This window comes from Bicyclus anynana, chromosome 13 (genome assembly GCF_947172395.1).
Source record: "Bicyclus anynana chromosome 13, ilBicAnyn1.1, whole genome shotgun sequence".
Taxonomy (NCBI): domain Eukaryota; kingdom Metazoa; phylum Arthropoda; class Insecta; order Lepidoptera; family Nymphalidae; genus Bicyclus; species Bicyclus anynana.
Genome location: NC_069095.1, coordinates 4,603,404 through 4,627,495, shown reverse-complemented (window position 1 = coordinate 4,627,495; position 24,092 = coordinate 4,603,404). Strand labels below are relative to the sequence as shown.

At 36.7% G+C, this 24,092-nt stretch overlaps 1 protein-coding gene across 1 annotated transcript in view; it reads left to right on the top strand.

The window, feature by feature from the left end:
- Positions 1–19,051, top strand: part of LOC112057927 (alkaline phosphatase) — a 117,009-nt gene extending 97,958 nt beyond the window's left edge. Inside the window, exons 6-12 of the mRNA XM_024098540.2 lie at positions 1,063–1,241; positions 5,923–6,130; positions 13,025–13,204; positions 13,854–14,048; positions 14,702–14,899; positions 18,063–18,196; positions 18,667–19,051. Coding sequence (XP_023954308.1) covers positions 1,063–1,241; positions 5,923–6,130; positions 13,025–13,204; positions 13,854–14,048; positions 14,702–14,899; positions 18,063–18,196; positions 18,667–18,912 — 1,340 coding nt within the window. The 3' untranslated portion in view covers positions 18,913–19,051. The remainder of the gene's footprint in view (positions 1–1,062; positions 1,242–5,922; positions 6,131–13,024; positions 13,205–13,853; positions 14,049–14,701; positions 14,900–18,062; positions 18,197–18,666) is intronic.
- The last annotated feature ends 5,041 nt before the right edge of the window (positions 19,052–24,092 follow it).

The window sequence follows — 24,092 nt, the reverse complement described above, 5'->3', positions numbered from 1 at the left end:
TATATGTATTGACAAAAATAAAAATGAATTTGTTCTTACTCCAGAGATCAAAGACTTAGACCCGGCAAGCTAAAAAAAACAGATGAAGGAACTATTTTGTTACGTTATTTATTTATTCATTAGATGAAAAACTTACTTTACTACACTTTATATTCAGTTTATATAAACTAAAGTTACCTTCATAAATGATGATGAAATAAAAACATTGCTCGCTGGTTCATTCATCGCCCAGCGCTCGGTATTTCTAGTTCAACCGTTATGTTACGAATATATACAAGAACTAAATGATGGAGGTAGGTTACTCCTCAGTCTACAATAATAGGCAAGCGTAGATATATATTATATTACTTCACAACGCTGTATTCACTTAATATAACTATTTCGTTCCCCCTGTATTCTGTTAAGTTACAGCGATGTGTCATCGCTCATTTCCATGAAAATTTCGTTGTTAAAGACATTATATTTTTAAAGGCGAATATTACATCGATATTAAAATGGCAAAATCACACCCCTGATCCAACGCAACGTCATAATTATACTTACTTACTGAATTTTTGGCTGGTGGAAGGCTTCGGCCGTGGCTAGTTACCACCTACCGACGTACCGCCAAGCAATTAAGGGTTCCGGTAAGATGTCGTGCAGAAACCAAGTTAGCCCGCTTTCATCTCAGATTGCATCATCACTTACCATCAGGTTAGATTGTATTCAAGGGCTAACTTGTAAAAAATAAAATCCAAAGCCACATAAGCTAACAGCTAGACCAACAACACATTTTATACTATCCTGTACTTACTATGTGCAAGACATCAAGCTTTTTTTGTTTCATTTTTTTATTTTACTTAGCATAAATCATAGAATATGTAATCATGTATAAGTTTTAAGTTAACCATAGTCGTTCATGATCACACAAGGTTTCACCTGAAAACCAGCGCCACAGCTCGCTGTGGCATCGTGCTGAGGTAGATACCTTTTTTGTCCACGACCAGATTTTTGTATGTTCTGTTTGTTTATTTTATTACTTGTGTGTGGACAAATAAAGATATTCTATTCTATTCTATACAGGAAAGTCCAGCGGTATCGTGACGACTGCTCGTATCACACACGCGACGCCGGCAGCGCTGTACGCTCACGCCCCGTCGCGGTACTGGGAGGACGATAGTCGGGTGCCGCCGACCGTACGGCGGGACTGCAAGGATATTGCTCTGCAACTCGTTGAGAACGAACCAGGGAGAAGTATTAATGTAAGATTTCTTCATTCACTTGAACGTTCCTAATCCAAACAGTGAAGTGTGTGGAATGTCTTACCATCTGTGTTTCAGGCAAAAATGAATAGGCATTTGTTGAAAAATTTTTGACGGCCTCCGTGGCGTAGTGGTAAGCGCGGTGGATTTACAAAATGGAGGTGCCAGGGTTCGATCCCCGGCTGGGCCGATTGAGGTTTTCTTAATTGGTCCAGCTAGTTACCACTCTTCCGACAAAGACGTACCGCGAAGCGATTTAGCGTTCCGGTAGATTTCGTGTAGAAACCAAAGGGGTGTGGATTTTCATCCTCTTCTAAACAAGTTAGCCCGCTTCCATCTTAGATAGCATCGTCACTTACCATCAGGTGAGATTGCAGTCAAGGGCTAACTTGTAAAGAATAAAAAAAAATATAGCTTTTTAATATTCCCATCCAATTAGTTGGAAAGAGTGTGTTAGGAGTGGGAACGACAATGGTCTAGCGGGCGGGAATCGAAACCATGACCCATGGTGTTGGGTTAGGCCCCTTTACCGTGTTATTTACTAATTTTGGAGTATTTTAGGCATGCGTCGCAGATCTCATTACTGCTTTTCATCAGGCCTTATTGTAGCCAAGCGTAGGCAGTACAAACTGTATGTAAGAATATATATCCATATTATTACATAGGTACTTACTTACCAATATTAATATACACAAGTACAGTTTTTAAATTTTATCTAACAACCCTCTCATAATTAAATTTTTAAACGAAACTTTTATGGGATCATCGGTTGGATAGTTAGTCATAACATGAGTTATGGTCATACATTATCAACATTATAATCCGATGGACGCCCACCTCTGGACATAAGCCTCTTGTAACTCCCAAATACCGAAATCTTAAGCCGCCTATATTCAGCAGCTTGATAAGAACAGGCGTACTTAAAAACAGTTTTGTGTTATATATGCTGGTACAATAAAATTTAATATAGCCAACTTACTAGCAGCTTACTAGCTCGCTTCATGTTCTTGTGTTTGCCTAGAATGTCTCGTAATAGAAACCGCGCCACTGCAAGCAACGTGTCGAAATTTACACCGGCTTCCGTGCTGCTGTTTGTGTTTGCTTGGAATAAAATGATACTGTATACTATTCCGTGTTTGTGCCAACTCTATCTGTTTTATAGTTTAATCTGTGGGAAATAAAGGTCTCCTTCTTCTACGAGTATATTATAAATTACAATAGGTAGGTATTCAACTTGTTCTTTCTTATAAATTTCACCGTTGAATTGTAAAATACGTTAGTTTATAATCTCACTCGCGATTTTGTAATCTGTCGATATATTGTGAACTGAACATAATGACTACAATTTAACCTGTTATTTTTCGGTATATTATAATCTATCGAAGTGAAACCGTTAAATTGTCAATCAGGATGACCATTGAGTTACAAAAATATTACAACGGGCATAATAAAAATAGTAAAAATTACAATGGATAAATCAAAGAAAAAAGAAAAAGAAAGAAAATCGGAGGGGTGGAAAATCGTTTCTTAATTTTTTAAACACTTAATTTAAAACACTGTTCTTTCATAAATAAAATGTTGTTATTGTTAATTATAAGTATAATTTTGTCAAATTTAAAGTTAGGTTAGTTTAGGTTAAAACACAAAAATTCGGGTGACAAACACTTAGGTGAAAAACACTTAAGTCAGTCTTTAGGTATAATAAATAATGATGTCACAATTCTTGAAGTATTTTATTTGACTGACATATGTGTTTCATTCCTAACTCTATGGACACAGAACGGTCTGTTGTAAAGCCGACCAATCAGGAGCAAGTTCGGACAGTTGAAGTTTTAAGATTGCAATTTAACGATTTCACTTCGATAGATTATAATATACCGAAAAATAACACGTTAATGTAGTCAGTATGTTCAATTCACAATATATCCACAGATTACAATATCACAATTGAGATTATAAACTAACGTATTTTACAATTTAACGTGTTATTATATTAAATAAGATGCGACATGAGATTTGATTGGCTTGCATAGCAGTTAAGGTTCTTTAAACATGAGAATCATACTCGCCCCAGACTCACATCAGGTAACCTGACTCAATAACTCAATGATATTTTTTTATACTATAGATCGGTTACGTCCTTACATAATGACCGCAAAAAGTGAACCGGATAATAGGCTACAAAACTGAGCGCACTCATTCACAATTCCATTAGTTATTTATGTATATATATATTATTAGGTATTATTTGTTGTTGACCTTGTAACACACCTAATAGTATTTAATGTCCTGTAACCTATATCCTTTATAAATTAAATTTTTAGTCGTTATTAAAAAGTTAATAAGTATTAGAAATAGATAATTTGTCCCATTTCACTAGTCACCTCGCCATATAAGTAGTTAGTGAAAAACAGTCAACAGACTAAAATAATATAAAAGAATAATATAAAATAAAAGGAAAGATTGCTTATAAAAATCGTTTATTATGTATGGAGCTGACCTTTAGCCGCTATTGTCTAACGGTCAACTTCACAGCAAAATATCACGTTTCTTTTTTCCATCATATCATTTATATTTAGGAAACAATATTGTTTATTCAATAAATAAATTTTTCTTTTGATATTATTATTTTAGTTTACCTGCAAATATATTTAGAAAAAAACATACGCGTGGAATTGAGAAGCTCCCCTTTGGAAGTCGGTTAACAATATTGTTTATTCAATAAATACATTTTTCTTATGATAATATTATTTCAGTTTACATTTAAATGTATTTAGAAAACAATGTTCACATGTTTATTCAATAAATACATTGTTCTTATTTTAATATTATTATTTCAGTTTACCTGCAAATATATTTAGAAAACAGAATTGTTTATTCAAAAAATACATTTTTCTTATGATAATATTATTTCAGTTTACATGCAAATGTATTTAGAAAACAATGTTCATATGTTTATTCAAAAAATACTTTTTTCTTATAATAATATAATTTCAGTTCACCTGCAAATCAGCAAAGCACCCCAGTTTCTGCTGATTGACGCGGGTTACGATAATTATTTTTCCGATAACCTATTTTCCCGTAGAATATGGAAAAATACAAAGGAATTGTATTTTTCCCTGTCTACATAAAAGATAATTGGAAATTTATTAAATAGTTGTTTTGTTATTGTGAAATAATGAACATAATATAAGAGAAAATGCTCTCTCTTGGTGAAAGTTGTTATACTATGCAAATACTAGTTCACATAAATATCTTGTTTTTGAAATTAAAAAATTCTTGGAATACATTTCGTTCGCATGAAGAATGTTTGGTTCATTTCCGGGTTTAATTGCTAAGCTACTTAGAGCAAGCTCAAACCGATCTGTTATTTTTAACGCCTGAAGAGGTAATTTGGGTCTGTCCTTACTCAGGTTTTGTTTTTTTTTTTTAATCTTTATTTTAAGGAGCTGAGTCCATTTTGGACTATGCCGCTCCGTAAGGCCGCCTTTGAACCAATCAAACCAAATCTTATAATTTAATTAATTAGCTTAAAACTTTTCCTATAAAGCTGTACCAACGCCCTGGCCTCCTCTGACTTACTTACTCAGGTTGTTTTTCAATAAAACTGTGGCTTTTATCCATTTTTTTTTTTCAAAATATGTTTATTTTATTATTATTCAAAATTACACTTTATTCATTGCATTTTATTGAATTAAAAATAAATATACATATATTAACATTTTCCAGTGTAACTTAACGGTGTGACAAGCTCGATTGAATTTTTCCGCACACCGGCATTCGTCGTCAGCAATCATTAAACAACATGTAAAACACAACACACAAAAACACAATACACTAATAAATAATTTAAACCAAACCAAATAGTATAAAATAGATATTCTTTATCTTGTTTTAATTAGTAATTCAATTAACGTACAGTTAGTTTATACGACACATATAGTCTCGGAAGCTAGAGCTGCCTTGATATCGTCAAGCCGTTGTAATGTTAGGAGACTCGTATGTATTGTATGTAGATAAACGGGCGCCTGCGACTCCGTTTGCGTGAAATTTAATTTTTTCGGATTTTCCAACATCTCGCACGAGGGATTTTTACAGGGCTAAAGTATATTATGTTAGTCCTGAGTCTGAGAGAATCTATTTTCATTCTAAATTTCAACCTAATCGGTACCTAGTTACGGCGTGGAGAAGTAACAAACTTACATGCAAACTTTCCCCTTTATAGTCTATGGTGTGATTAGGTACGAGCACAGAACATATAAAACGATATCAACCCATATTCGGCTCACTGCTGAGCTCGATTCTCCTATCAGAATGAGAGGGGTTAGACCAATAGGTGGTCTATTGGCCACGCTGGCCCAATGCGGATTAGCTGATTTCACACACGCAGTGAATTAAGAAAATTCTCTGGTATGCAGGTTTCCTCACGATGTTTTTCCTTCACCGCTTGAGACACGTGATATTTAATTTCTTAAAATGCACACAACTAAAAAGTTGGAGGTGCATGCCGCGGACCGGATTCGAACCCACATCCTCCGGAATCGGAGGCAGAGGTCATATTCACTGGGCTATCACGGGTCATAAAACGCTATAAATAGCTGTCGATTTGTTTATAGATAACGTGGTTTGATTGTTTTATTTTTTAATATGAGAATACTCTTATGTTATTTTGTGTTACCAGGTTATAATGGGTGGTGGACGGCGTCATTTCCTTCCAAACGTAACTCCAGATCCGGAGCATCCTAATCGCGAAGGAAGAAGACTTGACGGAAGAAACTTAGCGGAAGACTGGGCAAGAGAAAAGAAGAGAAGGCGGTTACGGGCGCAGTACATTCATACAAGAGAACAACTTGCTAAGTTAGATCCAAGAACAGTAGATTATTTGTTAGGTGAGTAAATTAATTATTATTATATTATATTTATACTTCTATACTTTGTTTTACAAAGAGGTTATAGGTTATAGGCGGTAATGTCTGCATTTAATTAACCAATTTGAGAAATTCTTTTACCAATTTTTGACGGCCTCCTTAACGTAGTGATATTAACGCGCGGTGGATTTACTAGACGGAGGTCCTGAGTTCGATCCCCGACTGGACCGATTGAGTTTTTCTTAAGCATTGAGCATACATATTCAGGAGCATACTTAATAATATCATGCTTATTGCTAGCAAATTTAAACTGATGATACGTATGCTCGTATGGAGAATACTTAATAGCACGTCTTTAGCATTCTATTTTAGAGCATATGTACCAGTACCTTAATGCAGCAACCAATTTTTTATCGGGTGCAAAAATTTTCATTGACCATGCAGAGTGGCTCGATACTAAAATGTGAAGTGCCTTTTGGAATTTTCGGTGAAAAAAGAATATGTTTGCCATAGCAGAAAATTAAAAACGTGAACCGTGAATTACCAATCACGTCGATAAATGGAAGTGGCAGTTTTATGATTTAGTTGGTTTAATAAAACTATCAAAAATGTTTCAGGTATATCTAAATTATTTTTATAGCACCTCAATACATTCACACATTTTGTTTGAATTTATCTTTACGACATAAAATATAAAATAAAGTGAACAAAGTCTATCTATTCGCGTTAAACTTGAAAATACTGAACGGATATTCATGCACTTTTCACCAATAAATAGAGCGGTTAATGAAAAATGTTTCATTATTTTTTAAGCTTTTGTATAAATTGATGATATTTCTTGAGAATTCCAGAAATGTCAAGCCGCCTGGGAGTTGTCCATCGAAAATTCTACCCTACCTTAATCCCTTTGAGATATAACAGACCAATGTAAACCAATAAAAAAAATGCATGCAATCAAATCAAATTAAAATTTTTATTTATTTCAATTAGTATTTGGTTGCACTTTCGTCATTCCATGTAATGTCATGATTAAATCATCATCATCATCATATCAGCCGATGGACGTCCACTGCAGGACATAGGCCTTTTGTAGGGACTTCCAAATATCACGATACTGAACCACCTGCATCCAGCGAATCCCTGCGACTCGCTTGATGACATCAGTCCACCTGGAGGGGGGTCGACGACGATTAAGTTACGATGGTTCCAAGCGCGCCTTGGTCCGAGAAGAACTTGGTCCATGATGGCATATTCCGCTATAGATGCTCGCGCTGCTGCGATATTCCCCTCTCTCCCCTCTCAGCTCTCACGCTGCTCTACTCGCGCAATTCATCGCGAAGTTTCCTAATTGTCCTTTGACTTGCGCTCAAAAACCGACATAAGAGGGAGCGGTAGGCAGGATGAGGAACATGACATGCAGCATGACGAGTAACGGTGCCACACTACTTCTCTGCCTCCTTTCCTCGCTAATTTCTATGCCAATCATGGAGGCGAGCGGCATATCAATACATATAAATAAAATTTAAATATCTGTTATTTCAAAATAACCGCGTTTTCTCAAGTGCTTCTTTTTTCTAATCTCTGTAACTGACTGGGATGGGACTTTCATAATAAAATAGAGAAATATATTGAGAAACATAATATAAGCTTTAACTAAGTTGGGCTTTTAAAAAATAAACGACACAAAAAAAAAATTACAAAGAAACTAAGTAAACTTGTACATTTCAGTAAAATGATACAGATTTATATGGAGATACAACCGTTTCAATGTCCAACTATTCAGGATAAGTTCTCAAACAGTAAACGAGCGGTGAATTATTCATTTTTTAATAAAAGACAAAAAAGTATTGAGATTGTTCATTTCGCCGACTACGTGACTTAAAAAAACATTGACAAAAAAGTTGTTATGAACTGGTTTTTTATTTAAATTGGCTGCTGCTTTATTTCGGTCTTTTTATCTATATTTCTACATATAATAAAGCTTTGTTGGTTGTTGTTGTTGTTCTTTAACCCTAGAGTAGGTGCGTCTTTTAGGCCAACGTCAGTGGGCGCGATGCGGCAATTTGCCGCTATTTTTCATTTACCGTGTATAGTAGAAATACAGTAATTTTATTGGAGTTTAGTACTTAAGAATCGATTTTTCATATATAGCTACCGGTATGGAAAAAATATGGGCAGTAAAATTCGATGAACGAATGACAGCGTTACGTTTTTGAGCGCAACCTATTTTGCGCACCTTTCACTTTTCATGCGTAGTTATTGAGACGTACATGATGTATGCTGCGAGGCAACATACACCTATTTAAACAGTCGATCTGAAAGAGTAAACACACTCTTTTTTTAATTATTTTACCATGATTTAGGTAAAATACAAGAAATGATAAAGTACAAATACAAATAAGAAAAGAAATGATATTTATTGAACGACAACGAGGAGTATGTATGACAATCGTGCAGTGAGCGGGTATCGAACCCACTATCTATTGAGTCTGAGTTACAGTGGAGCCAATCGGATTTTAACAAAGTTGACGAATGACAAAATTTTTTTTGACAGGTAATTAGGGACAGTTAATTAAAACTGTTTATTTTTACGGTGACAAAAACCGCGAGACATATTTAGTATTTCATAATGAAAATAATAAAATAACGTACGCGTGGGAACATAATAATTAATCATTAAGAAAATAACAGACAATTATTGAGTAAATATCTTATTTAAAGAAACATTGAGGAGTACTTTTCCTTATTATTTATAATGAACAACCCACAGTGAAGGCGGTCTAATTGCAGTAAGGAGCTTTGGCAATATTATACTAATTAATTATTATTATTATTATACAGACTTGCCTATGCAGCACCTAATTGATATTAACATATTTTATCAGTATATAGTCATATTATTATGGCAAATCAGCAAAGCAATTTAGCGGGATTGTTATGTAAATTGATATAATTATATAATAAGTAGGTGCATGACAAGGTTGCTCATATATAATAATAATTATTATTAAGTTATAGTTTAACTACTGAAGTTATTAATGGATCAATTATGTAGTATTTTTTTTTATAAATGCAATAGCTATGTTTTAATAATGATTTTAGTGTAGTAACCCCTCAGTGATGAGTCCGGCCCCTTTACCACTAAGCTATTGTGACAGTATGTAAAAGCGAATATCATCAATAACAACCCATATTCAACTCACTGTTGAGCATGAGTCTCCTCTTAGAATGAGAAGTTAGTAGTCCACCATGCTGGCCCAATGTAGATTGGCAGACTTCACACACATAGAGAATTAAGAAAATTCTCAGGTATGTAGATTTCCTCATGATAGTTTCCTTCACCGTTTGAGATACGTGATATTTCATTTCTTAGAATTCATATGCCTAATTAAAAAGTTGGAGATGCATGCCCATGCATGGAATCAAAGGCAGAGGTCATATACACTGGGCTCTCACGCCATCCAACTTGAAGGTGTATAGTAAGCTTGACGGCCTCTGTGGCGTAGTGGTATGCGCGGTGGATTTACAAGACGGAGGTCCTGGGTTCGATCCCCGGCTGGGCCGATTGAGGTTTTCTTAATTGGTCCAGGTCTGGCTGTTGGGAGGCTTCGGCCGTGGCTAGTTACCACCCTACCGACAAAGACGTACCGCCAGCGATTTAGAGTTCCGGTACTATGTCGTGTAGAAACCGATAGAGGTGTGGATTATCATCCTCCTCCTAACAAGTTAGCCCGCTTTCATCTTAGATTGCATCATCACTTACCATTAGGTGAGATTGTAATCAAGGGCTAACTTGTAAAGAATAAAAAAAAGCAGTGGCGTAGTGTGCCTTGGAGGGACCCCGTATCAAAATTAGTTGGGTGCCAAAATTAAGGGTAAAAAATTCTTACAATAGAAACAAAAATGCTTGCTTAAAATAAATATGACAGTGGCTTAACTTATGTAGGACGTTTCCAAGCTTTGGGCGCATGCTTAACTCGGGAAAAAAGATTGCTTTTTCGACTTTTGGAAACACCAGATTCGGTGAGATTGTGGACTACATTTTACTAATTTTTGCTTTCACACGTAAGGGGCCCCTGTAGATTGTTGGCCCCGTATCATTGATACGGCTGATACAGCGGTAGATACGCCCCTGATAGTAAGGAAGGATTATACCTTCCAGTTAATCACAAAGACTGTGCTTATAGTGGCTACAACAATATTCAAACGGGCAAGTATAGAACGCAAAACCTCACAGATTTAACGCCCGTCCCTATAACCGAGCACCTATTTCGACTCTAAAATTAGATCGACTTTCAAAATTCATTTATTTCAAATAAACTTAGTTAGGCAGGTGCTACTGGCTCGAATTTAAAATTATTTTCGTGTTGGATATTCCATTTATTGAGGAAGGCTTTGGCTATAAAATAAAATAAAAATGTGGTAAAAACTGGAAAAAATAATAATCCCTTTGAGAGCTTCCGATGCGTGCGCTGGGTAAACGGTTCAAGTTACACAAAAATCTAATATGACGGATTTTTTCCCAATAAAAAATCTAAAAAAAAAAATCTAGGAAACACATGTTTACCTTTTTAAGGTAAGGACAATTGTTCATGTTTATCTTTTAAAGGTATTATGCAAACAAACAAACAATCAAATCTTTCCACTTTACAATATTAATATAGATATAACTAGCAGACGCTCCACAGTTTCACCCGCATTTTTCCCGGCAATTCGGCAATAAAACATAAGCAACGTTATTTGCGAGTGTCATACCCGCAAATTACGTTGCTTTCTTAACAGTTTTCAAAACCGGTTAAGTAGATACAGAGACAACCATTCCCTACACACAATCTTTATCTCTTTATTATATTAAAATAAATAACTTATTATTTGTGAAGGTGTTTTAAATACTGACTAATTTATTTAAAGTATTTCCATTGTAGAGTCAGCATCTCCTGAGGGTGCTGAAATAAGGTGAAAAGTGTATAGATGATCGTATTTGGGCAAAAAAATAAATTGGTTATTTTTTTATAATGAACTTTCGTTCAGTACTTTTATTTAAATCTAGCTGACGCCGCGCGGTTTCACTACTACGGAACTACGCCTTCTGAAGCAAAGCAAGAGGTCATATGATATACCACTGAGCTATCACGGCTTCAACACGCGTCAAGGATGTTTTTTACTTATTGGTAAATAAAATGGTTTCTACCCGCGCAGAGCAAAGCTAGTTATATTCATCATTAACAACCCATTTTCGGTTCACTGCTGAGCACGAGTCTCTTCTCAGATTTATTTTTTATTTTTTTATTCTTTACAAGTTAGGCCTTGACTACAATCTCACCTGATGGTAAGTGATGATGCAGTCAAAGATGGAAGCGAGCTAACTTCTTAGGAGGAGGATGAAAATCCACACCCATTTCGGTTTCTACACGGCATCGTACCGGAACGCTAAATCGCTTGGTGGTACATCTTTGCCGATAGGGTGGTAACTAGCCACGGCCGAAGCCTCCCACCAGCCAGACCTGGACTAATCTATCTGCCCAGCCGGGGATCGAACCCAGGACCCCGTTTTGTAAATCCACCGTGCATATCACTGCGCCACGGAGGCCGTCGAATGAGAGGGGTTAGCCCTTTAGTCCCTCGCTAGCCCGATGCAGGTTGGAAGACTTCACACAGAGACTAGAGAGAAAGCTAGTAATTAAAGTTAGTAAGAGAAAATATAACTTTTAGTTTATGTGGCGTGAACTTGAAACAGAACACATAAGTCGAGAGGCATTACTGCGAGTATTTAATGTGTACAAAGAGAGTATAATATCCCTTTATAAACATTTGCGTCAGACTTAATTTAGCTGTGTTTACATTATAACCACAGCCGCTTTTCTCTCTAATCCTCTTAAACCTTTTTAATTCGCGTTTACTCCGCGACTTTCTTCATAAAATAATGTGTTGGGGTTTTAATTAATCTTTTATAATAATATTAGAGTTTTTAAGAAACTTTTGCACACATTATTCTTCCAAAGAATTATTATTATTAGATTACTTCAAGTTTTATGTCTTTTAATTTTAATGTGCCTATGAGTTATGAGTGAAATTATTTAACTCTTTTCTACAATATTCAATTGCCTGAGTACGAATTGCTGACTTTGCAATGGAATTTTGCTTTGTAAAGTTACAAGTTTCTGAGGATGTGTTTGTGTAGGTCGTATGAGGATTTTATTTTATTTTTATTTATTTTATTTGACACACCTACAGCTAGTACACAGTAGATGTTATAAAAAAAATACACAATGATCGTGGACAATGTGTCCAGCCACTTACAGGTGTAAACAGCTTGCTATAAAAAACATTTTACAATCGACAAAATATATAAAATATGGTTATACCTATACAGTTCACATGTTCAAGTTTTAAAAATAAAGCTTCATTTTTAGCATAGGATGGTTTAGAAGTAAAAAATTACGTTGAAGATGAAGGTGACGTTTGACGAGCAACAGTTCACTTTATGTGCTTTAATGAAACTTTCAAAATATTTAAAACTCGCGGACACCCTTGACTTCATCTGCATGAACTTCAGTTTTTCACGAAACTCGCAAGAACTATATATTGTAAAATTAAAAAAGTTTGTTTACGTTTCAGTATCGTGTAAATAAGAGCACTTGAGAAAACGTAGTTACTGTGAAATCACAGATCTCTCTCTCTACAGTCGTTCCTTCATTACTGAAGATCCTGGTAAGATCCCAGCCTCCAGCGGGTCCACGCCTTCCATCGGCTTTTGTTGGTGGGCATCTCTGCTATCGTGTAGAACTTCGTCCTTTTATCCTCCTTCAGCTGGTTAGCCCATCGTGTTGGTGAGCGGCCCCTCGGTGTCTGAAATCACTGATAGACACTTTAATTTTATTCCAATTGTATTGATGTGAATAATTTCTCACACAGGTTTATTTGAATACTCTCACATGGAGTTCAACGCAGAGCGCGGGGCAGTGCTAGACACTGAAGAGGGATCAGCTGCCAGTACATCTGTAAAAGCAGATGACCCATCGCTTGCAGACATGACACGAGCTGCCCTTGCGATACTAACAAAAAACGACAAGGGATTCTTTCTCCTACTTGAAGGTAAGAAACAGAGACGAATATTCATTCCATGGATTCACAGTGCAGGTGCCGGGTCCATCGCGTGGTAGAGAGAAAAACACCAAGCAAAGTCCAGGACTTGTGACTACTGGATGTAGGGTTAAGGAATTCTTTGACGATCGATCAACACTCCCCGTCTCTGCTCGTGTTGTTCTCCCTGCCTATCCAAATTTGGTAAGATCCTATTAGAGCAGCTTTGGATAGTTCTATATAGAACTAGCTGCATTTCTAGAGAGACCAACTATAAAACTGAAACTTTGAATGTAAAATCATTTAAAATATTTGTGGTGCTAGCTAGTCGTCATCAACTCATATTCGGCTCACTGCTGAGCTCGAGTCTCCTCTCAGAATGAGAGGGGTTAGGCCAATAGTTCACCACGCTGGCCCAATGCGGATTGGCAGACTTCACACACGCAGAGAAAGAAGTTAATTCTCTGGTATGCAGGTTTCCTCACGATGTTTTCCTTCACCGATTGAGACACGTGATATTTAATTATGAATGCACACAACTGAAAAGTTGGAGGTGCATGCTCCGCACCGGATTCAAAACTACACCATCCGGAATCGGAGGCAGTGGCTATCACGGCTCTCTCGGTTATATATAGAAGATTAAATTTTTGGAATTTTATAGGTGGAAGAATAGACCACGCCCATCACTACAACAATCCGTACAGAGCGCTCGACGAGACCTTAGAATTAGAGACTGCTTTATTGGCAGCTTTAGAGAAAGTGAATCCAGCAGAGACTCTTATAGTGGTCACAGCGGATCATGGTCATGTTATGACGTTTGGTGGTCAAGCCACTCCAAGAGGACATCCAATATTAGGTAAGGCATACAAGAATTTAATTAAATTTAATTTTAAACTGCTTTTGTTTTTATTTAACGCTAAGTTAACCCTTGACTACATGATATCACCTGATGTTTGACAATGCACTCTAACATAGTAGCGGGCTAACGTGGAAAATATGCAAGTTCTATTCATACATCTGACGTTTTCTACGCGGTAGGATGGGACGCTAATCCTACAATGTAGGATTTTATTTTGGTTCAGGTAATTTCTGGGTTAAATTTTGGAATTTAACCCAGACATACCAAATTACACAAATCAATACCAACTGTTCCAGAGAGGTAGCCAAATGAGTTTTGCCAATGTTATAACGAAGTATATTTTGTGGTGTTGTTGTGAGTAATCTCTGGATCTATGAAACCGAGTTTAAAAACTCTTTTACCATTAGAAAGTCAGCTAGTTAAAAATAAATTGACAATCTATAGTAATATTATAAAGAGGAATGATTTGTTTGTTAGCTTAGAATAGACTCTGAAATTACTAAACCGATTTGAATAATTATTTCACAGTTGGGAAGGTACACTATCCCCGAGTGCTATAGGCTATATTGTATCCCCGTATTCATACGGAAACAGGAACTACGCGTGGAACTGCGCGACGTCTGCTAGTACTGAATAATATTGTTTGACAGGTGCTGACACAGTAGTATCAGATATTGACGGTCTCCGGTACACGACACTGCTGTATGGCACTGGGCCAGGTCATTCTGAGCCTCGTGCTTTGCCATTAAATGGGACATCGACCACCCCTGCTGACGCAGTGCACGCCGCAGCTGTGCCGAGACAGTGGGCGACGCATGGTGGGGAGGATGTGCCTATTTATGCTTTGGGTAAGTAACTATTGGTGGTTATTCTATACGGCTTTAGATTATGAGGTCTTTAATTCAAGTGAGTACTCGAAAAAGAGGTTGTATGAAAAGCCACGACAGTGGGCGACGCATGGTGGGGAGGATGTGCCTATTTATGCTTTGGGTAAGTAACTATTGGTGGTGGTTATTCTATATGGCTTTAAATTATGAGGTCTTTGGTTCGAGTGAGTACTCGACAAAGAGGTTGTATGATAAGCCGCGACAGTGGGCGTCGCATGGTGGGGAAGACGTGCCCATTTATGCTTTGGGTAAGTAACTATTGGTAGTTGACGCTTATTCTATACAGCTTTGGATTTTGAGGTCTTTGGTTAGAGTGATAACTTGACTCTGAGGTTGTGGTATGAAATATTTATTTAGTTTTTCTTTCTTTCGAGACAGGAGACCAATCATTTTCGGCCCAGCATGTCCCGGAAAAGAAATAAACGACTAAAAATAATCAATTAGAATTCGCAGTAGTTATTATTAGTTAGAAACCCAGTGACATGAGCCCTAATAATTTTTCCCTAAGAATTTCCCTTTATTTCCTAAAGTCTTTCTGCTAAATTTTCCGAATTACTGCAGATAGTTGCCTTGACTGGCGCCAGAAGGGCTGGCTCATGTTTTGCGCAAAAGATCAGCCTGGCTGTTTTACGGAAACGGAAATGCAGCCAGTATTCTTCCTTATGGGCATGATTTCTACAGTTATTGGGATAAGTTCGCTTAAGGTTCCTATTGTATTATTTCTGCTAATTTCTTTATTGAGCGTGTTGCTAATAAGGTAGCTGACTTGGGATCGTGTTCATGTACCTTGAAAAGCACGCTAAGTTGTCGGTCCCGGTTATTATTTGGCGTTAGTGATCGTTACTGAGTCAAACATTATAACCTTAAAGCTCGCCAAACCGCATTGGAGGAGGGTATCGGGGGTACATAAGCTCTAAATCTTCTGTCCTCTCCCGGTCTCAATATTAATAACGTTGTAATATTCAAGTTGACTTTCGGTATTATTAGTGTTAATTTTATTACTAATAATTAATTAATGCATAGATAATAGTTAAGCTTTAATATCTCAGTGGTAAAGGGACCGGCTTCGTCACCGAGAAGTGGTGGTTCGATCCCTTCCTGTTGGTCTATTCTCGTACCCACTCCTGACACGATCTTTTCCAACTTCAGGGACGGGAAGGGAAATACTGGGAAATATTGGTCATATTTAGAAAGATATGGCAAATATTGAAACAAAAATGATCTAAACAAAATATGACTCAGCCGTAATATTGTTTCAAAGTGACAATATTTGATATCAAACTAGGTACAGTAAAATAACTTTAAATAGTTTAAAAAAGTAAAATACACTCTTTTGGCACGCACCAAAAATTACGAATATTGGATTTAAGTCACGTGACTATTTTTTTCGTATTTCTGACAGCAAACCCTTTCATTTAATATCAAACAGGGGTGGATTTCAAACAGCCAGTCCGCCATCTTGGAGAAGCCGCCATATTGGATTTGTAATGACGTTTCTTAGCTAGTCATGTAGTGTCATTAGAATTCAGAGCGTGTGCAAAATTTTATCTTAATCGAAGACCGCAAAGTAGGTCAAATTAAGATTCCAAGATTAGAATTTCTTACATAAATAGTTACAAGGAAAGCTAATTTAAGCGTGTTAATTATGAAACGAATACCCTAATAACCTCCATAGGTTTTATTGAAGTATAAAGCTCAGAATAATCCTAACTAAAAAAATATATATCTATCTAGAATCTAGACAAAATAAATGAGCAAAATTTTCAGAAAATATAAAAGTAGCAATATTGTGAAATTGAGAGGAATTTTGTTTAAAAAGCAACTAATTTTAAATTCACGTTGTCAAAAGAGATACGAGTGATTAATTATTATTAATATATCAAAGACTGTGATTTAGCTTCACAGACATGTATTAAACAACTTTAATTGTGTAGATACTCGGAGACTATTACATTTTCGATACTTTAGACTAACAAAGACTTTGATCATTACTCGGCTTCATTATATCTAGCAATAAATTGCTCTATTATAATTTATGTAAAACTGAGCCATACATTTTTTAAAATAACAAATAATTATTTTTTTCACCATTCGTAAAATATATAGCGACTGATTGTTAGTTAGTCAGTCGTAAAATATACGACTGATTGTTAGTTAGTCTTAAAATATTCGTGTTAATAATGAGTACGACAATAGACTCGTAGTTCAACGGGCGAATCGAAACCATCACCTCTGGGTGTAGTCAAAATTAATATGTCACCAACAACGAAGTTGCCATGGAAACGAACTATGTCACATCGCTGTTACTTTAAAGGCCCTACTCACACATCTGCCGCAGGGGCAATCTAGGGTGTAGGAGTGGGGATAACCCTTAATTGCATCCTTAATTGTGATGTGTGTAGGCATGCCGGGGCAATTTGGGAGGATGGCCCTGCGGCAGGGCGGCAGGGGCGCGAGACTATCCTTGATCCCTAAGTCGTCCCTGTCGTCGGTGCGTGTGTAGCGCGATTGGGGCAGTTTCTCAGTCAGTTTGTCAGCAGCTGTCACACGGAGTGCACGTACAAACAGCGTAGAATCAAAATGTGTACTTTTATAATATTCATGTGGCATAACTGACTTCTTTTCTGTAGCCATTTCTTCACCCAGTATCTCCTTTTCCTTTTTTTTTGAGGTAGCACCACAGAAAGCGCCAAGGCTACTCCAATCTTTTGAGTGGTCGATAATATGGGTGCCATTCTCAATACGTGTGCTCAGCTCGGCTTATTCTGGAACACTGCACGGCAGGCAAGTGTGTAGAGATACTCCCGATATCGCCACAACCGCCGTGCACCCTAGATTGCCCCTGCGGCAGATGTGTGAGTAGGGCCCTTTACAGAATGTAGAGGCTATCTTTCTTCCAAGAAACTGTCAATAAACATTCCCCTCCCCCCGTGCCTCGGATAGTAATAATTTACATCTGATTGTGATCGTTACGTTACGTTACGTTACGTTAAGAGTAAGCACCTTAAGCCCACCAACCCACACTGGAGCAGCGTAGTGGCCTAAGTTCCATAGGCCCTATTTAAGGACGGAGGCTGGCCGTGTAGGCCATTAAAAAATTGGCTGATAGTTATTTTCTTTACAGGTCCAATGGCAACAGTGTTATTCGCGGGAGTAGTGGAACAAAGTTACATCCCGCATGCCATAGCATATGCGGCATGTCTCGCTCACCAGGCCCGGCGGTGTCAAGAGAATACTTTTAACTTCACAAAACCTCAGGTGAGTTATATGTACGTCATTTGTACTTTACATCCATCTACGTAAAGCCTACGAAGTTTACACCTTGTTGTTGTGTTTTCCTTGGTGTTTGTGTAGTTTTTAAAAAGACAATCGTTAAGTACCATTATTATCACAATAGCCAATACACGGTAATTTATAGACAAAACACATAGACTAAGAGCCTTGCGTACTTCAAGTTAAAAGAGCTGAAGTTTTGTCAGCCTAAGCTCTCGTCGTACATAATTGTAGGTACGGTTTTATGGAGTTAAGACCGAGGTGCCTTTGGAAGGTACAGTAGGTTTCAAAGGACCAGATTCTCTTTGTCTGATTCTCGATTTTTTTTTCAATGTCTTCCTTGGCTTAGTATGAAAAATCATGTCCCCATTCGCTAGTCGCATATGGGTTCAGGATTGTTCACTTTAGATCCCTTTTAACAGTTCCATTTCCTAATGATTTAATTTGTTTTCTAGGTGAAAATACCGAATTGTGTTCCACCTGAAGTTAGCAGCGTGTCAGCGGCTGAAGAAACAAGAAACGAAGGCTCAAGTGGTAGACGCGTTATCGTCGCTTCGAGCGTCATGTCTGACGAGCGTGTTCCGCGGTCGTCCGCCTCGCTTGTCGCTCCGCTTATGACGTCGCGCTACCTTATAGTGTTTGCTCTAAGCCTCTTAAGTCACTTAAGTGTTCTTTGGGTCACTGTTGATAAATCTGTGTGATGTCAAACTCAGACGTACTTGTGGGTACCTAAAATAACCTTTTTGTACAGGGATCGTTTGTAGATATAAATGGCACTAAATCACTGTAAATATTATATTATGTATTTGATAAAATCTGTAAATAAATTACTATAATTCATGTAAATTGTTTTATTAAATGTTACCCATACTTATAAAATATACAATGACTTGTTAGAGGGAAGACACAAACGGACGGACAGTAAACTATGAAATATTAATACAGTAGGTATTCTTTCTTTGTTACTCAATTATAGCCAGGTAGATATTATTTTAAGTGACGTTAAAGTAGGTGCGAGAGAAATACTAACAAGCAAAATCTATCTTAACTTGCTAGACCTTGGGCTCCTTAAAACTGCAGCACTTCTTTATTAAATGTTTAAGCTTTCGAGTATCCAAATTGCTCTGATTCTTGATAGCCCAGTGGATATGACCTCTGCCTCCAATTCATTCCAATGAACATTTTAAGATATGAAATGTTTCAAACAGTGAAGGAAAAACTTCGTGAGGAAATCTTGGAATTTTCGTAATTTTTGAACCTTGCCATTCCGTATTGGGCCAGGGTGGGGGACTATGTTGTAGCTAACATTTTGAGAGGATAATCGTGCTCAACAGTGAGCCGAATGTGAGTTGTTGATGAAATATGCTCTAGTAGGCTCCTACCAAATTTGTCTGGGCTAAGAAGGCTCCTTTGCACGTTCAGCCAACCTACCAAACAAACTGTTCACCTTTTAAATATTAGTATGTACTGATATTTTTTAATATTAGCTGTCTATTTTACCAAGGACAAGGCGATGTCAAAAAATGGAGTATACTTTTTACGATAGTCAATCCCTTCGTATTTTTGTGATATTATATATTTTAACGGTAGCTCCTATAATAATAATAATAATCGATCCGCCATCTCGGAGCGTCCAATTTGACTTTATGATCTTTCTCGGTTTACTGTTTTAGTTAGCCTTTTATCAAATAACAATAAAACTCGTAATAGTAATTTACAAAAAAAAACCACTATAGTTAAAACTTATTCTTGATAAATTTATAATATTTCCAATATATTAATACAAGCAATTATTTTGATTGGGCAGGGAAATAATGTAGGTAGGTATGCATGATATCATGCATAACTACCTACATTATATCATGTATGAATGATAGTTCTAAAACAACACCTATGGAATACCTAATTATCTTAATCTATACTAATATTATAAAGCGGAAGAGTTCGTTTGTTTTTTGTTTGCTTGAACGCACTAACGTTTGAATATCAGGAACAACTGGTTCGATTTGAAAAATTTCTTCATTGTTAGATAGCCCATTTATTGTGGAAGGCTATAGGCTATATATTTTCCTCGTATTCTTACGGGAACGGGAACTACGCGGGTGAAACCGCGCAGCATCTGCTAGAAAAAATAACAAGATATTTAAAGGCGTAGTGTTAAAATTGGCATTGTCCTGTTGAGTATCCAAACATAGTCAAAGTTGACTGGAGTTTCAAATTGTTGTATAGCTAAAATGTTGCAAAATGATTTTCGTACCTCTACATCTAGTATTTGGCTAATTCAACGGCGCTCTATTTAATCTTTAAAAGCCGGAAAGCAGTTTCTCTTTGAAATTATGCGAGGAAGATTAATTTACGGAGTCACGCTCGCTTATAGCGAGTTAATTTTAATGAAGGTTTAAGTAAACGGTGGGGAATGGAAAAAACGGTACGGAATGAATTTAAATAATAAATGATGCCTTTTTAACAAATACATTTTGAGCTTTATTATTTTATAATATTAAATGGGATATACCACTAATTGGCTGATTAATTAAGAAATGATTTTACTTTAAATTCGCGGCAACAAAGTGCTGGAATGATTTGCCTCCTCCTCTTCGTAATTTAGAAATATCCAAGACCACTTTTAAAACCAAAATTCGAAAACATTATCTTTTAATTCAAAACATATAAGTAATGGGTCCTTTGTTTTGTTTAATTTATGATAATATTTATTTACCAAATTATTATGTTATCATTTATTTATTGTATTATTATTTATAATTGTCTTATTTTTACCACTTGTTTCTACTAGTAATATTTTTGTATTTAATTTACGTATCTGTCTTCTTTTAATATTTGTCGATGTTTGTTAGAGGCGCTCCGCACGTCTCGATACCGTCCAAACGTCACCTTAATGGCTCCACGGAAGATCAGCGCGGTATCCTTACGGACACTGCAATATGCTGAGTGGTGACCCTTTTAGGATCACATCATGCAAGTTGCAATGTATTTAATTTATTGTTTTTTTTTCTCTCTTTTCTTTGTATGATGTGTATTCTGAATAAACTTTTCTTTCTTTCTTTATTTCTAATCATAATTAAATGTTATCTTTGCACTATCTGACGCCGCGCGGTTTCACCTGCGTGGTTCCCGTTCCTGTAGGAATACGGGGATAATAAAAAGCCTTCCTCAATAAATGGGCTATCTAACACTGAAATATTTTTTTAAATTGAATCAGTAATCCCTGAGATTAGCGCGTTCAAGCAAACAAACTATTCAGCTTTATAATAATAGTATAGATACCTTAAATGATTTAATGCAATATTACTTTCTATTATCATTTATCACTTCAGCAAAAAAACCATTTTCTCATTTAGTCGAAAAAGTGAAATAATACCTATTATGAGACATTTCAATTTCAATAAGGACATCTCAAGTCCGATAATATATTCATTAATGAAATAAATCAATGGGCCCGTCATATTGGTAAGTGATTGTACAATTAATGGCGCATTGTTCAATAGATCAGTGCTCTCAACACGTGATACGATTTATAGCATGCTCCAGTACTATTATATTACCACTAACGAACGCCCACGACTTCGTCCGCGTGGATTACAATATAAACTTTCAACCCCTATTTCATTCAGTTAATTTTGAAAAATTTATTGTATCACATTATTTTTTAGTTTTTTTTGATTTATGAATAAATTTTTAAACCTGTAACTTTAAAAATAAAGGACTTAACATACAAATTTTCATCCCCTATTTTATCCCCTTAGGGGTAGAATTTATAAAAATCCTTTCTTAAGAAATGCCTACGTCATAGTAGCTTTATACATGCAATGTCGCAGCCTGATCGGTTTAAAATTGACAAAGTTTCATACAAACTTTCATCCCTTATTTTATCCCCTTAGGGGTAGAATAGATAAAGCATATGGACATAGGACATAAGCCTTTTGTAGGGACTTCCAAACATCACGATACTAAGCCACCTTTATCCAGCGAATCCCTGCGACTCGCTTGATGTCGTCAGTCCACCTGGTGAGGGGTCGACCAACTCTTCTCTTTCTAATGCAGGGTCGCCATTTCAGCACTTTGGGACCCCAACGTCCATCGGCTCTTCGAGGTATGTGCCCCGCCCATTGCCACTTCAGCCTCGCAACTTGTTGAACTATGCCAATGATTTTGGTTCTTCTGCCAATCTCCTCATTTTTTATTTGATCGCACGCAGATATACTCCTAACATAGCTCGTTCCATTGCCCGCTGTGTGACTCTGAGCTTTATTATGAGGCCCATAGTGACCAAGTCTCGGAACCATAGGTCATCACTGGCAACACGCACTGTTCGAAGACTTTTGTCTTTTGGCACTGAGGAATTTCGGACGAAAATATGTCGCGAAGCTTCCCGAATGCAGCCCAGCCGAGTTGGATATACAAATAATACTACAATTTGTTTGATGCGATGCGTCCGATGCGTACGATGTGGATCTGTGGACGTCTGCCGGTATAGGTTGGCATTCTAAGTTAAAATTTGAGTTTGTAACTTGCGCTGAACTGAGGGCCTAGTGGCAGTTTGATACTGTTACTGTCACGTAACGTAAACGCGTATCTCTAAGGAATTGAAACAGCGCCATCTAGTGGCACAACTGCATAACTGTTTCAATTCCATATAAATTTGCGTTTACGTCAACGTGAATATGATAGTAACAGTATGAAAATATTGAAAACTCCCACTAGGCACACTGAATGCGCTTTACGTTCAGTTTTAACTGTATAGTTTTATCCAATCGAAATTTCAAACAAAACCACTAGAAGAAACTGTACAGTTAAACCTGACGGACACTATATACGGATAATTTAACTGAACAGTTAAAACTAAACGACTGAAGCACGGGTAGCGAGTGTTATATAATTCTCACCCTTATACTGCTTACACTGCTACAAGTTAACTTATACCAATTGTATTTTGCACTTTAAACGGCCTTATTTCGTTATGTATTAAGGAGAATATTATAAAACAAAAATTAAAAAAAATATTAAGTTATACAAGGCCACAACAGCCGTATAGCAACAGTGTTTCTGGCAACGAAGAATAAATAAATAGTTAACCGTAATTGTAACTAAAATAGGTATACTCACAATCGCCATTTATATTGAGGTTTTCTTCTGGCAGGTGGGAGGCTTCGGCCGTGGCTAGTTACCAGCCTACCGGCAAAGACATACCGCCAAGCGATTAAGCGTTCCGGTAAGATGTCGGGTAGGAACCAAAAGGGTGTGGATTTTCATCCTCCTTCTAACAAGTTAGCCTGCTTTCACCTTAGATTGCATCATCACTTACCATTAGGTGAGATTGTAGTCAAGAGCTAACTTGTAAAGAATACAAAAAAAGTTATAAACTAAGCACTTTCTAAAAGAATAAACTTGTCGGAGAAAACGGGTTTGACATCAGAAGCGGTTGTCTGAAAAACACAGTTATTGAATGAAAGTCTGTCAGGTCTAACAATTCCCACTAAGAATGTTACCAATAAACCCTGAGTGGCAGAGAATGACCTTGAGTGGAGTCACGCACTTGTGAACGATGTGTGTAGGGTTAAAAGATCCTTTGACTGTTAACAAACACTCCCCTTTTCCACTCAAGTCACTCTTAAATAACTTACTACCGACAAATATATAAACATTTTCTGAATGAATATTACGAAAATTACACGTTTTACTGAGTTCTAACGAGGCATTCTGTATGTTAACACAACCGCAAAATAACAGAAAGTACCAAAATTAACCTGAAGAACTTATTTATTCAGCTAATATAACATGTTGGTAAATCAATTGCTCGGATCGTACACAGTCGAACCCACGCGTTGTTAGGGCAAAAATCTCTATAAAGAAAATATTGTCA